The sequence below is a fragment of the Podarcis filfolensis genome (genome assembly GCF_964270895.1).
Source record: "Podarcis filfolensis genome assembly, chromosome: 10".
Lineage (NCBI taxonomy): Eukaryota > Metazoa > Chordata > Lepidosauria > Squamata > Lacertidae > Podarcis > Podarcis filfolensis.
This window is the reverse complement of record NC_139612.1, coordinates 53,031,231-53,048,022: the sequence shown is the minus strand read 5'-3', so window position 1 is coordinate 53,048,022 and position 16,792 is coordinate 53,031,231. Positions and strand designations below refer to the sequence as shown.

The 16,792-nt window shown below is 43.4% G+C and overlaps 1 protein-coding gene across 2 annotated transcripts in view; it reads right to left on the bottom strand.

The window, feature by feature from the left end:
- Positions 1 to 4,097: 4,097 nt before the first annotated feature.
- Positions 4,098 to 16,792, bottom strand: part of ATP6V0A4 (ATPase H+ transporting V0 subunit a4) — a 35,722-nt gene continuing 23,027 nt past the window's right edge. For both annotated transcript variants that reach the window (XM_083574199.1, XM_083574200.1), the window contains 7 exons: positions 15,863 to 15,981; positions 12,931 to 13,147; positions 11,413 to 11,520; positions 9,241 to 9,381; positions 7,368 to 7,485; positions 5,838 to 6,012; positions 4,098 to 4,888 (listed from right to left, as the gene is read on the bottom strand). In XM_083574199.1, coding sequence (XP_083430325.1) covers positions 4,798 to 4,888; positions 5,838 to 6,012; positions 7,368 to 7,485; positions 9,241 to 9,381; positions 11,413 to 11,520; positions 12,931 to 13,147; positions 15,863 to 15,981 — 969 coding nt within the window. In that variant the 3' untranslated portion in view covers positions 4,098 to 4,797. The remainder of the gene's footprint in view (positions 4,889 to 5,837; positions 6,013 to 7,367; positions 7,486 to 9,240; positions 9,382 to 11,412; positions 11,521 to 12,930; positions 13,148 to 15,862; positions 15,982 to 16,792) is intronic.

Below are 16,792 nucleotides of genomic sequence, written 5' to 3'. Positions count from 1 at the left end.
GTTTGTCCACAGACAGTTTTTCCAGGTCATGTGGCCAGCATGACTAAGCCACTTCAGGCGCAACAGGACACCGAAACCAGAGCAGCACATGGAAACTCCCTTCCTGCCAGAGTGGTACCTATTTATCTACTTGCACTTTTGGCGTGCTTTCAAACTGCTAGGTTGGCAGGAGCTGGGACTGGGCAATGGGAGCTCACCCTATTGCAGGGATTTGAACTGCTGACCTTCTGATCGGCAAGCCCAAGAGGCTCAGTGGTTTAGACCACAGCACCATCTGTGTCCCTGTGTACACATTACTGGCTTAAAATGCTGCTAGCTTTTTGTTTTGCTCAATTTGGATCAAAGCTGCTTTGGGGGGCGGGTGGAATGCACATCAAAACACAGTATTCCCTAAGAAACTACAGGGCAGATACAGGATTGCAGCTAAATTTTGCACCACAAAATTCAGAGAAGCGCGAACTTCAAAGGACGGCTATGTTTCCATTTTTGTATTGTTCCAGAAAGTGTAAAGTTAATAAATCCAAATAAAATTTATCCCCCATCCTTACTCTGGATGTGCAAAAGGCCTCTGGTTCAATCCCTGACATCACCAGGTAGGGCTGGGGATGTCCATTACCTGAAACCCTGGGGAGCTCCTGCCAGCCAGTGTAGGCAAAACTGAGCTAGATGTCTCCATGGTCTGTTTCAGTATAAGGCAGGTTGCTATGTTCCTGTATCATTCATGAACGATCCAGCATGCAGGGCATCAGCTCAGATAACAGAAATGGGACATCCCTTTTCACTCTGCCTTTCTACCCCCTTTGTGTGATATTTCTTCTTTGCAGATTGTGTTCCGGAAGATCAGGGATATCGATCGAGAACAGAGGGACAGCATGGAAGAATGAAGCCCTTTTAGACCTGCTACCTGACCACCCGGTTCGTTGGCTTTCCCAAAGATTTAGGTGGCGGCAGGAGGTCTGGTTAGCTGCCAGCCAGTGTAGACAATATTGATTCTGATTCGGTATAAAGCAGCTTCAACTGTTCCACGTTTATTTAGCAAGATTTATATACAGCTTACTAAATAAGTTCACATGAAATGGTATAAAATATGGAAGATATCAACAAAACCAGACTTGTGAAGGCATAATGAGTGGTATTCAACTACGTAGAGTAGACCCATCGAAATGGATGAACATTACTAAGGTAGGTCTATTAAGTTCAATAGGTCTGCTTTGAGTAAAACCTAGTTGGGTAACACCCAATAAATACAGGGAGGAATTCAACAAAGCGCTGTGGATAGTTATTCCATCAACACAAGCTTTTCAGCTTCACAGACGGAACAATCTGCCCTCTCCCTGCCATGCTCTTTTTGGGGTCCCACCTGGATCCAATTTTGAGGGGCCCTGGGGACACACAAGGGGAGAAGGGAAAGCTACATGGCACTAGCAGAATTCTTTGCATGGGCTCCCACTAACAGGAATAATAAACTGAATCCCACCCGTAGATAAAGTCAACAGGCTTTAAAAACAAATGTACATAATAAAATGCAATGGTTGAGTAGGCTTGCTTAAATGAAGTTTTTAGCAGACATCGAAAACAGTATAATGAAGGCCCTGTCTAATATTGTTATGCAGGGAGTTCTAAAAAAAAGGTGCTGCCACACTGAACAGTTCATTTATTGCAAGTATGCAACAAATATTATGTGGCACTTTATAAAAGCGCTAATCCCGTATAAAACAGTTTCCAGAGGGTTGACTGTGATAGACTGAATCTTGCAGCACCTTAAGTTGGTTATAAATGTGTTTGTCTTTCAGGTGCAATAGGGCTATTGATTTATCTTATTCAAAGAGGGAAGAGAAGAGAGGAAGTATTTGTTTCTGGTCTGCAGCTGGTAAGTCCTCTTCTTTACATCTACATTTAATAGTTTATGATCCAGATCAGACTGTTCCTCATGGTGATGTGTGGGAAAATCTCCAGCTAGTTTAATGTTAAGCTGTGGAACAATTAAGATAATATGCAGGTTCTTACAATGAAGTTATGTTTACATGCTGAAAACACTCAGTCATTCCTGAATCCTGTTTGTGTTCTTCAGTTGCCAGGATAAAGAAATGTGATCTTGTAAGAGGATTACTGGCCATTTGGTAACCTGATCAACTTCAGTATCTAAACATGCTTTTGGGGGGTAAAATCTTCATGAGTTGGCAAGAGAGACAGCCACACCTGAGTTGGTTTTGAGCAATTTATTCATTTATGCTACCAAATCAATGAACAAGCAGTTTTGGCTTTCTAATGAAAATACATAGGACGTTTCAACAACTGTCTTCCATGGAGCAATAAAAGTTTAACACTAGGATATGAAGCTATATCCACACAGAATTATTGTGTGAGTAGAGAAGTAATGGCTTGCTGCAGCCCTTGGTTTTTGTCAATGGGTTTCAACATGCCACATAATAGTTCATGTGTGTTACCACCAGATGCCATAAATATTATGAAGAGAGGGCTTCAAATGAGAGGGGATCCCTGGATCCCTAACTGTACGCTAGTCTGTGGAAGAGCAGGAAATGAAAGATAGACGTCTGTTAGCTGTAGACCTAGGAGCAAAGGTAAAGGGACCCCTGACTGTTAGGTCCAGTCGCGGATGACTGTGGGGTTGCTGCGCTCATCTCGCTTTAGTGGCCGAGGGAGCCAGCGTACAGCTTCCGGGTCATGTGGCCAGCATGACTAAGCCGCTTCTGGCGAACCAGAGCACATGGAAACACCATTTACCCTCCTGTTGGAGCGGTACCTGATTATCTACTTGCACTGCATGCTTCCGAACTGCTAGGTTGGCAGGAGCTTCAGTTTTGCTTTCAGATTTTTACATAAAAAGCTCAACAACTTTGTCCCCCCCCCCCAAAAAAAACAACTATGGCAAGCCTAGGATACAAGTTCCTCATCCTTGTCTAATGGAAATATAGTAAAGGTTTTATGTGCCTTTAAGAATTATGCAGAAGGGAGAATATTGGCAGGTTGCTTCTTCTATCATTGCAGCCCAACAGCAGGGAAAGCTGCAACTTCTGAGCTTGTTTCTAGTCTATGCAATTACTTAGCTATAGAAGTCAAGCAACTATAACCTAAGCACTAGATATGGCTAAAGCCACCTGGTTCCACTCTGGAAAAGATTCTGCAGGCCTAGCCTTTTATGAACTTTCCATAACCTGCTTGAGATTCTAGATTGACCGTTTCTTCTGCAGAACTCCCCAAGGCACAGCGGGTTTTACTGAGCTCTCCAGATGCTTAACAAGCATTGTAGGCTATGATGGGCATGTACAAATGCCTCCTGGACCAGCAAGATGCTCTAACAGCATCACCTATGACACCAGCCAGGTGTTCTCTGTCTGAGCAAGCCTTGTGCAGCAACCTACAATGCCAGAAAAGCATGCACTGGATTGCTCTGTCCTTGCATGACATGACACATTGATGTCAATGCAACACAGGCTTCATCTGCATATACTGTACTCCTGAATCCTGCTGTGCAAGGAATGGATTTCTGAACTCTCAATGAAATTGGCCAGTTGCCATTAAATCATCCAGCAGAAATGCAAATCCACCAGCCATTTCAATTTGTAGCAGAGTTCCCTAGCATCCCTTGCTAACCAGAAGTGCATGTTATTACTGGATTTTGGGGAGCCAAAATCTATAGGAGGCATCAACACAAGTCTGCCTCCTGGCTGGGTGTGGCACAGCAGAAAAGCGTGTTGCGCAGCAAAGTTGGGAAGTATTACATTTGCAGAAACCAAGGTCCTAGTTCTCATTGAGATGGCAAATCTATGCCTGGGCTGTACCACTTCAGAATACAGAAGGGAGCTTAGATGCTTAAATGCTCCTCTATACAACAAATGTGCCCTGCAGCTTGAAAACTGGCAGGGTGGGCAAGGGCTAGGCTAGAATGCTTTCCCCTGATATTAAGGGCCAAACTACATATTGCATTGGGAGCTGCCTCTTTTGAAGCCTCAATGCTTTTATTATTTTGTAAAAGCAGCTATGGGGACTCGCTGGAGGGGATCCCAATTTGGATCAGACCCCCTAGCATGGAAGCACAGTCATCCAATTGTGATTACTCACAGAGGGAAAAGCTTGCAGGCTGAAATATTTAAGTCCCATGTGGCTAATGGATCCCCAAGGGTGGGTGAGGATCTGTGTCACTGTTGGGGAGGGTCAGTCACTATCCCCCATATGCCCTGACCTTGCAGCTGCTTTTTACAGAAAGAAAATTTCAACAGGGGCTCCAAACATGAAACTCCATTGCAACATATCCTTGGCCCTTAGTCTTTTATGTAGACCAGCCTTTCTCAACCTGTGGGTCCCCAGATGTTGTTGAACTACAACTCCCATCACCCCTAGCTAATAAGGCCAGAGATCAGGGATGATGGGAGGGCCTACAGGTTGAGAACCGCTGATGTAGATGGTCCAGTCCCATGTTGGTATGGAGGAGAATCCAATCGTGTGTGTCTACATACCTGCAATCTGAAATGGAACATAAACTTGTTTATGAATTTGCTAGGTCCAAATTGCAGATTCCTTTCACATGGAGCAGAGTGACATTGAACAAAATGAGTGCAGAGGTGAAAGAAACCTTGGGTGGTACATCTTTTTAAATAAACCACTGACTCCCAATTTTTTTTTTAACAATTGTTTATAGAGGGAAATATTGTGGAGTATTCCTGAAGCTGAACAACTTTCCCATGTGGCTGGAGGAGGAGGAAGCTAATCTTGAGAGTTAGGAGGAGGAGGAGAAGCAATCTTCAAAGTTTTAGATCTCCATGCTCTAAGTGGGCTTCAGTCTTCTGTTCGTTCTATGATGGCTTTAAAGGAGAATGGTACAAATGCATATCCTGCCCCAGAATAGAATTTGTTCTGGAACTCCACCCTAATGGAAGGGGAAAGAAAGGCATGTCAAATAAACAGGGTTCTGTGTTCAGTGAGTGGTTAGTTTAATCTAATTCAGCGGTTCTCAATTAGCCAAGTACAGCCAGCCCTTTGTTTTCAAAAGCCAAACCATGGACCCCCTACCTATCGCTATGGTAGTTTTTGTTATGTGAATGGTGCCACAGACCCACTGGGTGAGTTACACAGACCCCCTGAGGTCTGTGGACCACTGGTCAAGTTTATTACAGTGGTACCTTGGGTTACATATGCTTCAGGTTACAGACTCCGCTAACCCAGAAATAGTACCTCAGGTTAAGAACTTTACCTCAGGATAAGAACAGAAATTGTGTGGTGGCAGCAGGAGGCCCCATTAGCTAAAGTGGTGCTTCAGGTTAAGAACAGTTTCAGGTTAAGAACGGACCTCTGGAATGAATTAAGTACTTAACCCGAGGTAACACTGTATTTCTATCCTACTTTTCTATTAAACAGCAATCAAAGTGGCTTACAAAAGGAAATAGTTAAGCATTTTTTTTCATTTTTGAAAAGAGAAGATCAGAACAATGCATCCATTAAAACACTGTCTTTCGCCTTTAAATGAGAACTGAATCAAATCCCCCCCCAATCCCAGAACAAATGAGCTGTGATCTAAAGGCTAGAAGCCTCTTTGTGATGTAGGTGTCTCTCTCTGGAGATCCGATATAAGGTAGCAGATCTACTCCTTGGTAGGAATGTGTATCACTGATCACCTCCGCCTATGCTCAACTTGTATAATTGTAAATAAACTAAGCGTTTCAAGAAGCACCACAACTCTCCCAAGTTCTCTCCTGTAGGAGAGTATCACTGAGCCGACTGGGAATGTGGGGAACCTGTAGCGATACATTTGCAAATGATTTCCTTTTGTTATTTCTTTGTCAACCCTTTTCCTACTCAAATGCACCCAGGTTACCTACCAGTGAAGTCTCAGGGCATGCAGGAAGGCAGAGAGGCCCTCCATGATCAGTAAAATGGCTACAGTCAGAGCAGCAAAGACGGCAAAGAGGACAAAGATTACGATGAGTCCTATCCAGTTGCCACTGGAGTGGAATGAGATGATCAGCACCTGGCCCCAGAGGACCTCTGAGAGCTCTGGAGAAGAAGAGGAGTTTGGATTTGATATCTCGCTTTCTCACTACCCGAAGGAGTCTCAAAGGGGCTAACATTCTCCTTTCCCTTCCTCCCCCACAACAAACACTCTGTGAGGTGAGTGGGGCTGAGAGGCTTCAGAGAAGTGTGACTGGCCCAAGGTCACCCAGCAGCTGCATGTGGAGGAGCGGAGACGCGAACCCGGTTCACCAGAATACGAGTCTACCACTCTTAACCACTACACCACATTGGGGGGGAAGAGATTACAGAGGCAAATGTCACACAAGAAACAGCCATGAACAGCAAGACATTAAAGACCATTCAGGCAGGAGATCCCCCTAGTAAGAGTAAGTCACAGCTCCCCTCTGTTCCCCCCACCACCTTGAAGGCCAGAACCTGTTTTAGCCAGAGGGCAGCATTCCTTTCTGGAAGGGCCACATGCTAACAGTGGATGGAGCTTCAACCTTTGTAATACAACAATATCTGAAATTCACTGCCACTTTCTACTTTCTTTGTTGATGAATCAGTGCCGTTATTTTTCCTGTCTAGGGCTCTGTTCTTAAAAAGTGCGCCCAACCAATATTGAACGTGATGGCATCGCAGCTCTGTAACTGATCAGAACTGGCTTTCCAATGACATCACCAAGAGCAAACAAAGCCAACTCCGAGCGAGGGCACTGCTGCCTGTGTCAGTCATTTGGTTGAACTCAGTCAGCTGGACCACTGATCACCCTCAGACTATGTGGGTGAACTTTGTCACCTCCTCTCAATACAAGGCCCACCAAATTGCCCCAGAAGGGTGGTGGTGTTTTCTTGGCAATGCCCAAAACGTTGAAAAAACACTCCCCATCTTTTGGCTCACTTTTAGCTTAAATGCGCCAGTGTGTGGTATTCAACTAAGCTTTGCTTAGAGTAGACCTGTTGAAATTAATGAACATGGGTAAGTTAGATCCATTCATGGCAGTGACTCTATTCCGAGTAAAACTTAGTTGAATGCAGTATGACCTTCCTTGTACATTGTCACTGAGTTCCTAATTATCTGCTGGTGGTTCAAATAATCTCTGGGAGGGATGAGGAACCTGTGGCCCTCCAGATGTTGTTGGACTGAGTTTCATCAAGGGCTGATGGGAAGCGGAGTCCAGCTATGCCTAGTAGTTACCAGGTTCCCAACACCTACTCTGCAGAGATGCCTAGTATTAGTATTCTCTCATCCCATGCCAAAAGAAGGTTGAATCCCTGTAAGGGACAACTGCATATTCCTGCACTTCAAGGGGTTGGTTTAGATGATCGTCAGGCTCCCCTCCAACTCTGCGATTCAGAGACGTAAAACACAGGGAACACCACAAATGAAAAACTCACGTGCATGAGCCAAGCTCAGCGCCCAGAGCCGAAGGTAGGAAGCTGTGTTGGAAATGCAACCCAGGCAATATTCGATGGTGTGAATAGCCTGGTGAACAAAGATGTCTCCAAAGTTGAACTGAAAGAGATTTTAAAGGGAAAAAATGACATCTATATTGTGGCCAGGAGCACCCAAAGAACTACATAACCGAGGATTTGGCACAGAAAAATCGAAATTGCACAATGTACTATTGAAAAGCAATAAGAAAACATTAGGTTTACAATCTATTATTAGATTGGGACCTACAAGAAGAAGTAGTTAAAGAGGTGATGGTAAAGTGGTCTCAAGACATCGGCCATACGATATATTTGGAACAGTGGCTCTGGGGTATAGATATTAGGTTCACCGCTTGCTACACCATAAAAGAGAATTTCAAGAAAACGTGTTTCAGGTGGTACCTAACACCATCAAAGCTTGCCAAAATTTATAAACAAAAGTCTAATTTATGCTGGAAATGTGGAAAATGGAAGGAACATTGTTCCATATCTGGTGGAGCTGTGAAAAAACCAAGACCTACTGGGGTATGATTCATGAAGAACTCAAAAAAATCTTTACAAAATCTTTACAAAAGAAACCAGAGGCTTTTGGGAAAAGACATACACAGAAAAAGAAAGGAATTTTCTTATATGCTACAGCAGCCGCCAGGATAGTATATGCCAGCAAATGGAAGAGCAAACTAATACCCAAAAAAGAAAACTGGCTATACAAAGTAAGTCGATTTATAGAAACGGCAAAGCTAACTGAGTAGATAAGAAGACTCAGATCAGAATGGCAATGTTTCGAAGAATATATGGACAAACACTGTTCAAGAAAGAATATGTTAATATGCCTAGATTAAAGAAGTAAAGTAGAAAATATTAATTAGGAATGTCATAATGAGATCAAAATTTAAAAATTGCAATGATAGTATCAAATCTATAAGATAAGGAAGTTGAGAAGTTGTGGAGTGGGGGGTCAAAGGGTGTGGTGGTGGGAAGATAAGGGGGTGAGCAGTATTTACCTGTATGTGTATGTTAATAGTAGCCTTATTTTTGCACCAGTAGGGTGCATTTCTTTTTCTTTTTCTGTATTACTAAAATGTAATAAAAACAAAAAACAAAAACTACATAACCGGTTCTCCCCTAAATATTTTGGATTTGTTTCTCAAACAGAGCACCTGCTACCAATGCTCCCTTCATTCTTTAATCACACGAATGCTGTTGACTTTTCATCTACATTTGGATCCAACTGGACACCATGTTGAATTAAGACAGACCCTTTCAAATCTGCAATTGTGTGTGTGTTAGAATTCCTGAGCAACGTTGGAGACAAAGCTGCTAGTGTCTGCTTGTATATCTCTAGCTATATAGATATACATACAGGGTAACGGCCACTTGACAGTGATGCCATATAACCTCTGCACACAATTCTTCAAACATTTTGGCTGAAAGTGGTCTACATGCTATGTGAAGAGCCGGCTCCTTTTGTCTGTTCTGAAGCTCACATTAATCAGCTTCATCCGGCATTGATAAACAAAAAACAAAACAAAACAAATGCAATCTCATGTTAGTAACTGTACATCAGTGCATGGTTGGTTTATTAATGTTCATTGTTTTACTGAATATATGTAAAACAGTACAATCGGCTTCAGTGGAGGACCCCGGGTTCTAGTGCTATGAGGGAGGGGGAAAAACAAAACCTCTCCCAATTCACTTTCTCCACAGCGTAAATAATTTCCTGCATCTCTTTCTTCTTGACTAAAAAGCCTCAAAATGCAGAAACCATGTTTTTTCCCCTCCACAGGGGAGTTTCTCCAGCCCTACCTCTTCCTCCCCTACTTTTGGTTGCCCCTACCTCTTCCTCATGGTCTTCATGCCCGCCATGGTGACCGCCATCACTGTGGTCTTCTTGGACTGGCTTCTTAGGATAGTCAGACTTAATGATCTCCACCTCAATGTCCCCGGTGGGGCTCTCCGACAGCTCAGGTGAAGCCAGCTTAAGAGAAGCAAAACACAGAACGGCTTTAGTCAGTGTACTCCAAAAAAAGCAGACCCAGCAAAAGGTTTTATTGCAGAAATAGTTTTTTAAAATAATAATATTTCGTTTAAATCACAGATTGGTACCCCCATTCAGCCCAAGGCCCCCTAATTCTTGTGGTCAAGCTTCCAGGACCTGCCTGCCAGGGGTAGGGTGGGCAATGGATAATAATATAATAATTTATTATTTATACTTCGCCCATTTGGTTGGGTTTCCCCAGCCACTCTGGGCAGCTCCCAACAGAATATTAAAAACACAATAAAAGATCAAACATTAAAAAGTTCCCTAAACAGGGCTGCTTTCAGATATCTTCTAAAAGTCAGATAGTTGTTTATTTCCTTGACATCTGATGGGAGGGCGTTCCACAGGGCGGCGCCACCACTGAGAAGGCCCTCTGCCTGGTTCCCTGTAACCTCACTTTTCACAGTGAGGGAACTGCCAGAAGGCCCTCGGAGCTGGACCTTAGTGTCTGGGCTGAACAATGGGGGTGGAGACGCTCTTTCAGGTTTCAGTTCTTACCTCAGTACAGCTGGCTACATTACAGCTCCTCAAAGACAAGAGCTTTCAACACACACACACACACACACACACACACACACACACACACACACGGCAGTCAGGCAGAAGCAGTCAAGCTAGGTCTGGAGAAGGTCTCCTGAGGAGAAACCTGAGAGCTAGATAGAGGAAACAGGAGGTTCTTATTTGGCCCCCTGAGTCTGAGGCTCCCCAGTCCTGGTTTAAAGAGATCCTTTGATTGCATAGTAATCAACCTATTTCTATATATATGCATCAGGCAATCCATTTTTCTGTCGCCTCACTGTCAAAATTTTTACCAGACATCAATTTCACATCTTAACAAGCTACAAAAAAGGTTCTGATTATTGAATAAGGCTTTGGCTGACAAATGGGCTCATTAGTAGTCAGTTGCTATGGGGAATGTCTAAATGTACTTCAGATAGCGAAACAATGAATTACAGGGCAGTGAAAATAATCTTTGAATGAAATCACCACCCATCTAAGAAATTAATACTGCATATATTGTGGCGGGGTGGGTTGGAGGGGAACCAGGCACTTGTTAGCAAGTCTCTTCCAGTGGTTTAATGTTTGGGTTGCATTATAATAGTTTTCAAATGGACTGAATTCAGAAAGCTGCTTTTTATATGAGCAAGAGCGGACTGCCTAGGAAGTTAGAGAAGCGGACTCAGCCTTTTGTTCAAAAATGAAGTTTATTGGATAGCTATTGGTCGAGCTACCATTTTTCAGCTAAGACCACCTCAATGGGTAGCCTATATATTACTGAAGCTACGCTGCTGCATAAACTTGTGAGTTTTAACTCTGCTAATGGGGCTTTCTGCTGCTGGAGGGATTGCAAACCCCTGTGTTTTAGAAACAGGCGCCAGCCGTTTTTCCTTTGTTGTTAATCCACACACGTTGGGTGTCTAGAAGATTAGTATACTGTATTTTTCGCTCTATAAGACGCACAAGACGCACCTAGTTTTTGGAGGAGGAAAACAAGAAAAAAAATATTCTGAATCTCAGAAGCCAGATCAGCAAGAGGGATCACTGCGCAGTGAAAGCAGCAATCCCTCTTGCTGTTCTGGCTTTTGGGATAGCTGCGCAGCCTACATTCACTCCATAAGACGTACACACATTTCCCCTTACTTTTTAGGAGGGAAAAAGTGAGTCTTATAGAGCAAAAAATACGGTAACTGATATATCCTCTTTCCAATTCCAATCAGTCTGGTTGATCACCTATCGCAGATGCTGTAGCAGCAGATTCCCTCCACTGGAAAGGGGTTGGATTAGTTGAATTACAAGGTTTCTTCCAGTTCTCCAATTCAGTGCTTTCAGAACCTGGTTTTGTAATGACTTGCAAACCATGAGCTCTGCAAATCTTTGCTACAGAATCTTCAGCTCATCTCACTCAACCCAAGATTGCCTTTACCTCTAGCCAGGAGGCCAAATGTCTCAAGAGACCTTTATTCTTACCATACGCTGAGCTCTCTGGTGATTGGCTCGGAGGATGAAAGGTTTAATCAAAAGCATCCAAGGAACAGAAATCAGGGCAAAAATTACCAGGAAGGTTTGTACTTCTTGCTACAAGGAAGGAAGGAAATGAGATAGTTAGATAAGCAATACACACCACCCACCCACACCTGCTTAAAGGAAAATTCGGTGTCAATTATCTTTTTTTCAAAAATGCAATTCTGCTGTGATATTGGAAAATAACACACTGGCTCACCGAGAGCTCCAATTCTGAGTGGTTTAACACTTGACCCCTCTTGCCAGGGAACTCTGGGAATTGTAGGTCTGGAGGGAAATAGGGGTCTCCTAACACACTACAGTTCCCAGGATTCTTGGGGTGTGTGAACCATGATTGTTTAAAGTGGTATGATACTGCTTTAAATGTATGGTGCAGATGAGACCCATGTAAGGAAGTTTATTTTACCTTGAGGGAAGGAGTTATAATTTGGCAATACGGTTTTGTTAAAAGAAATGGCCCTATGTGTTCTGAAAAACTCAAGCATTCTGGCTGAAGATCAGTGAAATTGCTATTTGAGAAACAGAAACATATCCTGGGAAACCACTGAACGTTGAAGCTGCCTTACCAACATGATTAATTAGGACTCTTTGGGGAAATGTTTCGCAACTTTCAAACTGTGCTTTTGATTTAAGATGGTTTGCCACACATGCTGCCTGTATTCTCCTTCCTCAAGAGCGTGCTCATAAATCAAGAGCACTTGCCAACCTGCTACTTGCAAGCTCATGTATGTACTTTTAATTTGTAACCTGGAACTGAGTGATTCTGTGCCATTTACAGGGCACATAGAAGTCTGTTGTGAAACGGGCTGGGTTGTTTTGTTCTCATTTTCATTACTCTGAGATTAAGCTTTCTGAACAAAATGAAGTTTATCTGTTTCACCTGAAGTCTCTGCTTGCCTGCTTTCTCAACATCTCGTTTTTATAAGGCAAGAACCCCTTTTCCAGTACTGGCAGATCCAGGGCTCTACGGCATGAAAACATACCGTTTCCAACACACACAGCTACATTAGGGTGGCCATATTTCGAAAAAATGAAAACCAGCAGCTTTTCTTCTTCTTCTTTTTACAAAAACGCAAAAAACCCCACAATTTTTCAATAGCCTAGGATCCAGGACAAAGCACCTCCTTTCAGAAATTCCCCCTGGACATCAATTCCGCCTTTGAAATCTCAGTAATGTCCAGGAAAATCTAGCAGCCCTAAGCTACATTGGACTCTGAATCCTCCTTAGTCCATGACAAATAGGCAAAAATAACCCTAAACCAGTCTTCCAAACCAGGTGCCCCTCAAATACTTTAGACTAAAACTCCCGTCAGTCTCAGCCAGAATTTTATCTTAATTTGTGAACCCACCTACCCACCCACCCCCCGTTATTTAAAAAAAAGGTTAGTATATAAAACTCTAGGCTTGGCTAAAGTGTACTTCCTCAATAACAAAGTTCCTAGCAAAAGAGAAAGGAGACCATACCTGATGCACATACAGAGGAGCATTTGTCTCATCGCTGTAACTGAACAGAAACATGTTGATAAAATGGATGAGGATGCTTGGGGCGTCTTGGGCATCAGCAACACCGTATTGGCACCACTTGAAAATGATCATGAAAACCAGGTAACCAAACAGGCAGAGGATGAAAATCATCTGTGGGATGAACTGCAGGATGATGTTGAGGACTTGCCTGAAATAACTGGGAAGACAGGAGCCAAGAGAGGGAAAAAACATCAGCGTGGAAGCGAAGAGAGTTTGCAGCAGCTTCCCACAGTGTGGTGTCCTCCAGACATTGTTGGACTCCTCCCATCATTCCTCTTGGCTATTGGTTATTCTAGATGGAGCTGATGGTGGGAGTTGTAGCCCTACAACATCTAGAAGGCAGCATGTTGGAGAAAGCTGATTTACAGGATGATGTGGAAGGAAGGAGGACAATCGGGCCATATTAAATCACCAGTTGGTTTATTCTGGTAAGGTGAAGCCACCAGACAGTGCCAGATTACTAAATAGGCAGAGAAGACACCAGCCTATGGGCCTTTTAGGAGCCCCACGACAACCGATCAAAATAATACTGATTTGATCTTGAAATAAAATTACAATCCAGTTTTCTTGATTGAGTGTAAGCTTTACATACATCTATAATCAATGGTTCCCCCCCCCCCCACATATGCCTTGCTCTCACTTTTTGCCAGCTTAAATGAAGTCTAGTGCAACTGTTTCTAACAGTCAGTAAAAACAGGAAACCAAGATTAGGCAGATCGCTTCCTAGGCGCTTCTGTTGTAATACATCAGACCGTGGCCAGCCAAGATAGGAACATCCTGCTTCTGCAAACTACCAGATACTACCGATCTTGCAAGGTACTTGGAAAACAAGTGACACGAGGATTGCTCTTTTCACCTGCACCCAATGAAGGAAGAAGAGGCTGCAATCGTTTGGTCAAGCAAGACTGAGCCAGGATCTTCTGTTGAGAAAAAGTCTCTCTACTAAGCCCATCCTGGACAATGTGAACGTAAAGGGCAAGCACATGGTCATGCAGGTTGACTTCAATGTCCCAATGAAGGAGATCAAATTAACCAACCACCAGAGAATCAGGGCAGCTGTCCCAACCATCAAGCATTGCTTGGACCACAGAGATAGGTCTGTGGTACTGATGAGTCACCTGGGGTGATTTGGTGGAGTTCCTATGCCTGAGAAATTCTCCTTGCAACCTGTAGCCGCAGGACTTTGATAGGGATGCCTTGTTCTTGGAAGACTGTGTGGGTTCAGAGGTGGAAGCAGCTGATTCTGATCCTGAAACTAGCTCAGTCACTCTTCAGGGAAACCTCTGATTCCATGCAGAAGAGGAAGGGAAAGGGGAAGATACTGAATCAAGGCTGATTCAGCAAAGGTAGGTGATTTCAGAGCATCACTTTCTAAACTAGGAGATGATTTTATCATTGGTGCTTTCGGATCTGCACACAGAGCTCACAGTTCCATGGTTGGGTTCAATCTACCTCAAAGCTCATAGAATCATAGAGTTGGAAGAGACCACAAGGGCCATCGAGTCCAACCCCCTGCCAAGCAGAAAACACCATCAGAGCACTCCTGACATATGGTTGTCAAGCCTCTGCTTAAAGACCTCCAAAGAAGGAGACTCCACCACACTCCTTGGCAGCAAATTCCACTGTTGAACAGCTCTTACTGTCAGGAAGTTCTTCCTAATGTTTAGGTGGAATCTTCTTTCTTGTAGTTTGGATCCATTGCTCCGTGTCTGCTTCTCTGGAGCAGCAGAAAACAACCTTTCTCCCTCCTCTATGTGACATCCTTTTATATATTTGAACATGGCTATCATATCACCCCTTAACCTCCTCTTTTCCAGGCTAAACATGCCCAGCTCCCTTAGCCGCTGGTTTCCTGATAAAGAAAGAACTTGAATATTTTGCTAAAGCTCTAGAGCAGCTTTTCTCAACCTTGGGTCACCAAATGTTCTTGAACTACAACACCCATCATTCCTAGCTAGCATGGCCAGTGGTCAATGATGAAGGGAACTGTAGCTCAGAAACATCTGGGGACCCCAGGCTGAAAAAAGGCTGCTCTAGAAAGTTCAGAGTGACCCTTCCTAGCAATCCTTGGAAGTGCTGAAGTTCAAGATAAGATTCAGCTGACCCAAAACATGCTGGATCAAGTCAATGAGATGATAATTGGTGGTGGGATGGCTTTCACCTTCCTGAAAGTGCTCAACAACATGGAGACTGGTAATTCTTTTTAAGAAGAAGACGCATCTGTTGGAGGAAAGCAGTATGCTTCCTTCTCTTAAGGTTCTAATTAATGCATGTGTTGTTTTAAACAACCAGAGGACACTGCTTATGTAGCAATCTAGCCAGAATTTTCTTGTAACTTCTCTGTTTAAGTTAACTCCACCCCTAAAAGCTGAGTCGTCTTGTTTGCTATTCCTCCAGAAAAGATGTCTGCTATTTATCTCCTATCTCCACCCATCTTGCAAATAGTTCCTGCATGAATAAAGCCTTTAAACTCCAGAAACTGCAAGTCATTATTCCAATCTGATGCCTTGACCAAATCACTAAGAAGGTAGCTTTACTTCCTGCATTCTTAAAATATTGGTCAGTCTTGAGTGGTAATTAAGGGACCGTCTCTTGGCAGAGTTTAATTAATTCAGTCTCTCAGCAACACTGAGGAGTGAAGCCCAACAGTCTCCTACATGAGGGATACGGACACTGAAGATATGGTCAAATGAAAATAGGGAGAGCAAAGAGATCACAAATGAAGAACCAAGGCAGCTGGGCCTGGGAAACAGCAAGATCTCCAAGGCAGAACAGCAAAAAAAGGATTCCAGTTCAGGAAACCTACAAATGAATCACAGTTGTATACTACAACAAGCAACATATGAATTAAGAACGGGACATTTAAACTTACATGTAGTTGAAGAGACTGAGTATTACCCCAAAGACCATGTGTGTGATTCCCATGACAACAGACATCTTCATTTTGTAAGAGTTTAAAAATGTCAGCTTGTTGCTTGCAATGTTCCAGATCTTGGAGAAACAGGAAAGAAGACATGTGAACATAATGAAAGTAGCAAGTGAGGGCCTGTCAGGCCACGAGATTATAAACACAGAAGGCGTTACCCCTCTAATCTTAAAAGAAGTGCCATTCATCCAATCCATGCCACCCCCTGCATCCTGGACACTGAGATGGGAGCAGCATGGGGTGGCTGTGGTAGCAGTGCTGTTCTGGCAGCAATACTGCTGCTCTCCAGAACTGGGATAGAGTGGGGTGAAGAGGAGGCAGTGAGGTCAATGGAGAGCTGGGTTTGGGGGCAGAACACCCTGCAGATGTACATGCCCGTGAGGGGTCATAGCCCCAAACTAGGGAGAAATTCAATCTGATTTGCATTTAAAAGTAAATTGGCTGAATCCAAAACAATATACAAACCAAAACACAGATATGCTTTGAAATTTGCGCTTATCTGAATTTTGTGATGCAGGTCTCCAATATTTGCATATATTAAAGGAAAGTGCGTATTAAAATGAATGCAGTAGTCAAAATTGCATTAATGATGTTAGGGGAAATTGCTTTGTAAAAAGGTGAGTTGAAACTGCATACAAAAATGTCTCTTCGAGGAGAAATTCATACCAAAACGCTCACTGATTTTCGTGAAGATCTTTTTAAAAAAAAAAATGCAAAATTGCCTCAGAAATGTGGAGAACTGAATTTAAGACCAGAAAGGCAAGAAATGGGGAGAAGAGAAACTGACAGGTCTTCCCATCTCTGCCCCTCGACCTCACCGCCCGCACTCGCCCTCCAATCCTGACAGGATCACTGCCACCAGAAGGGCCTGCCTCT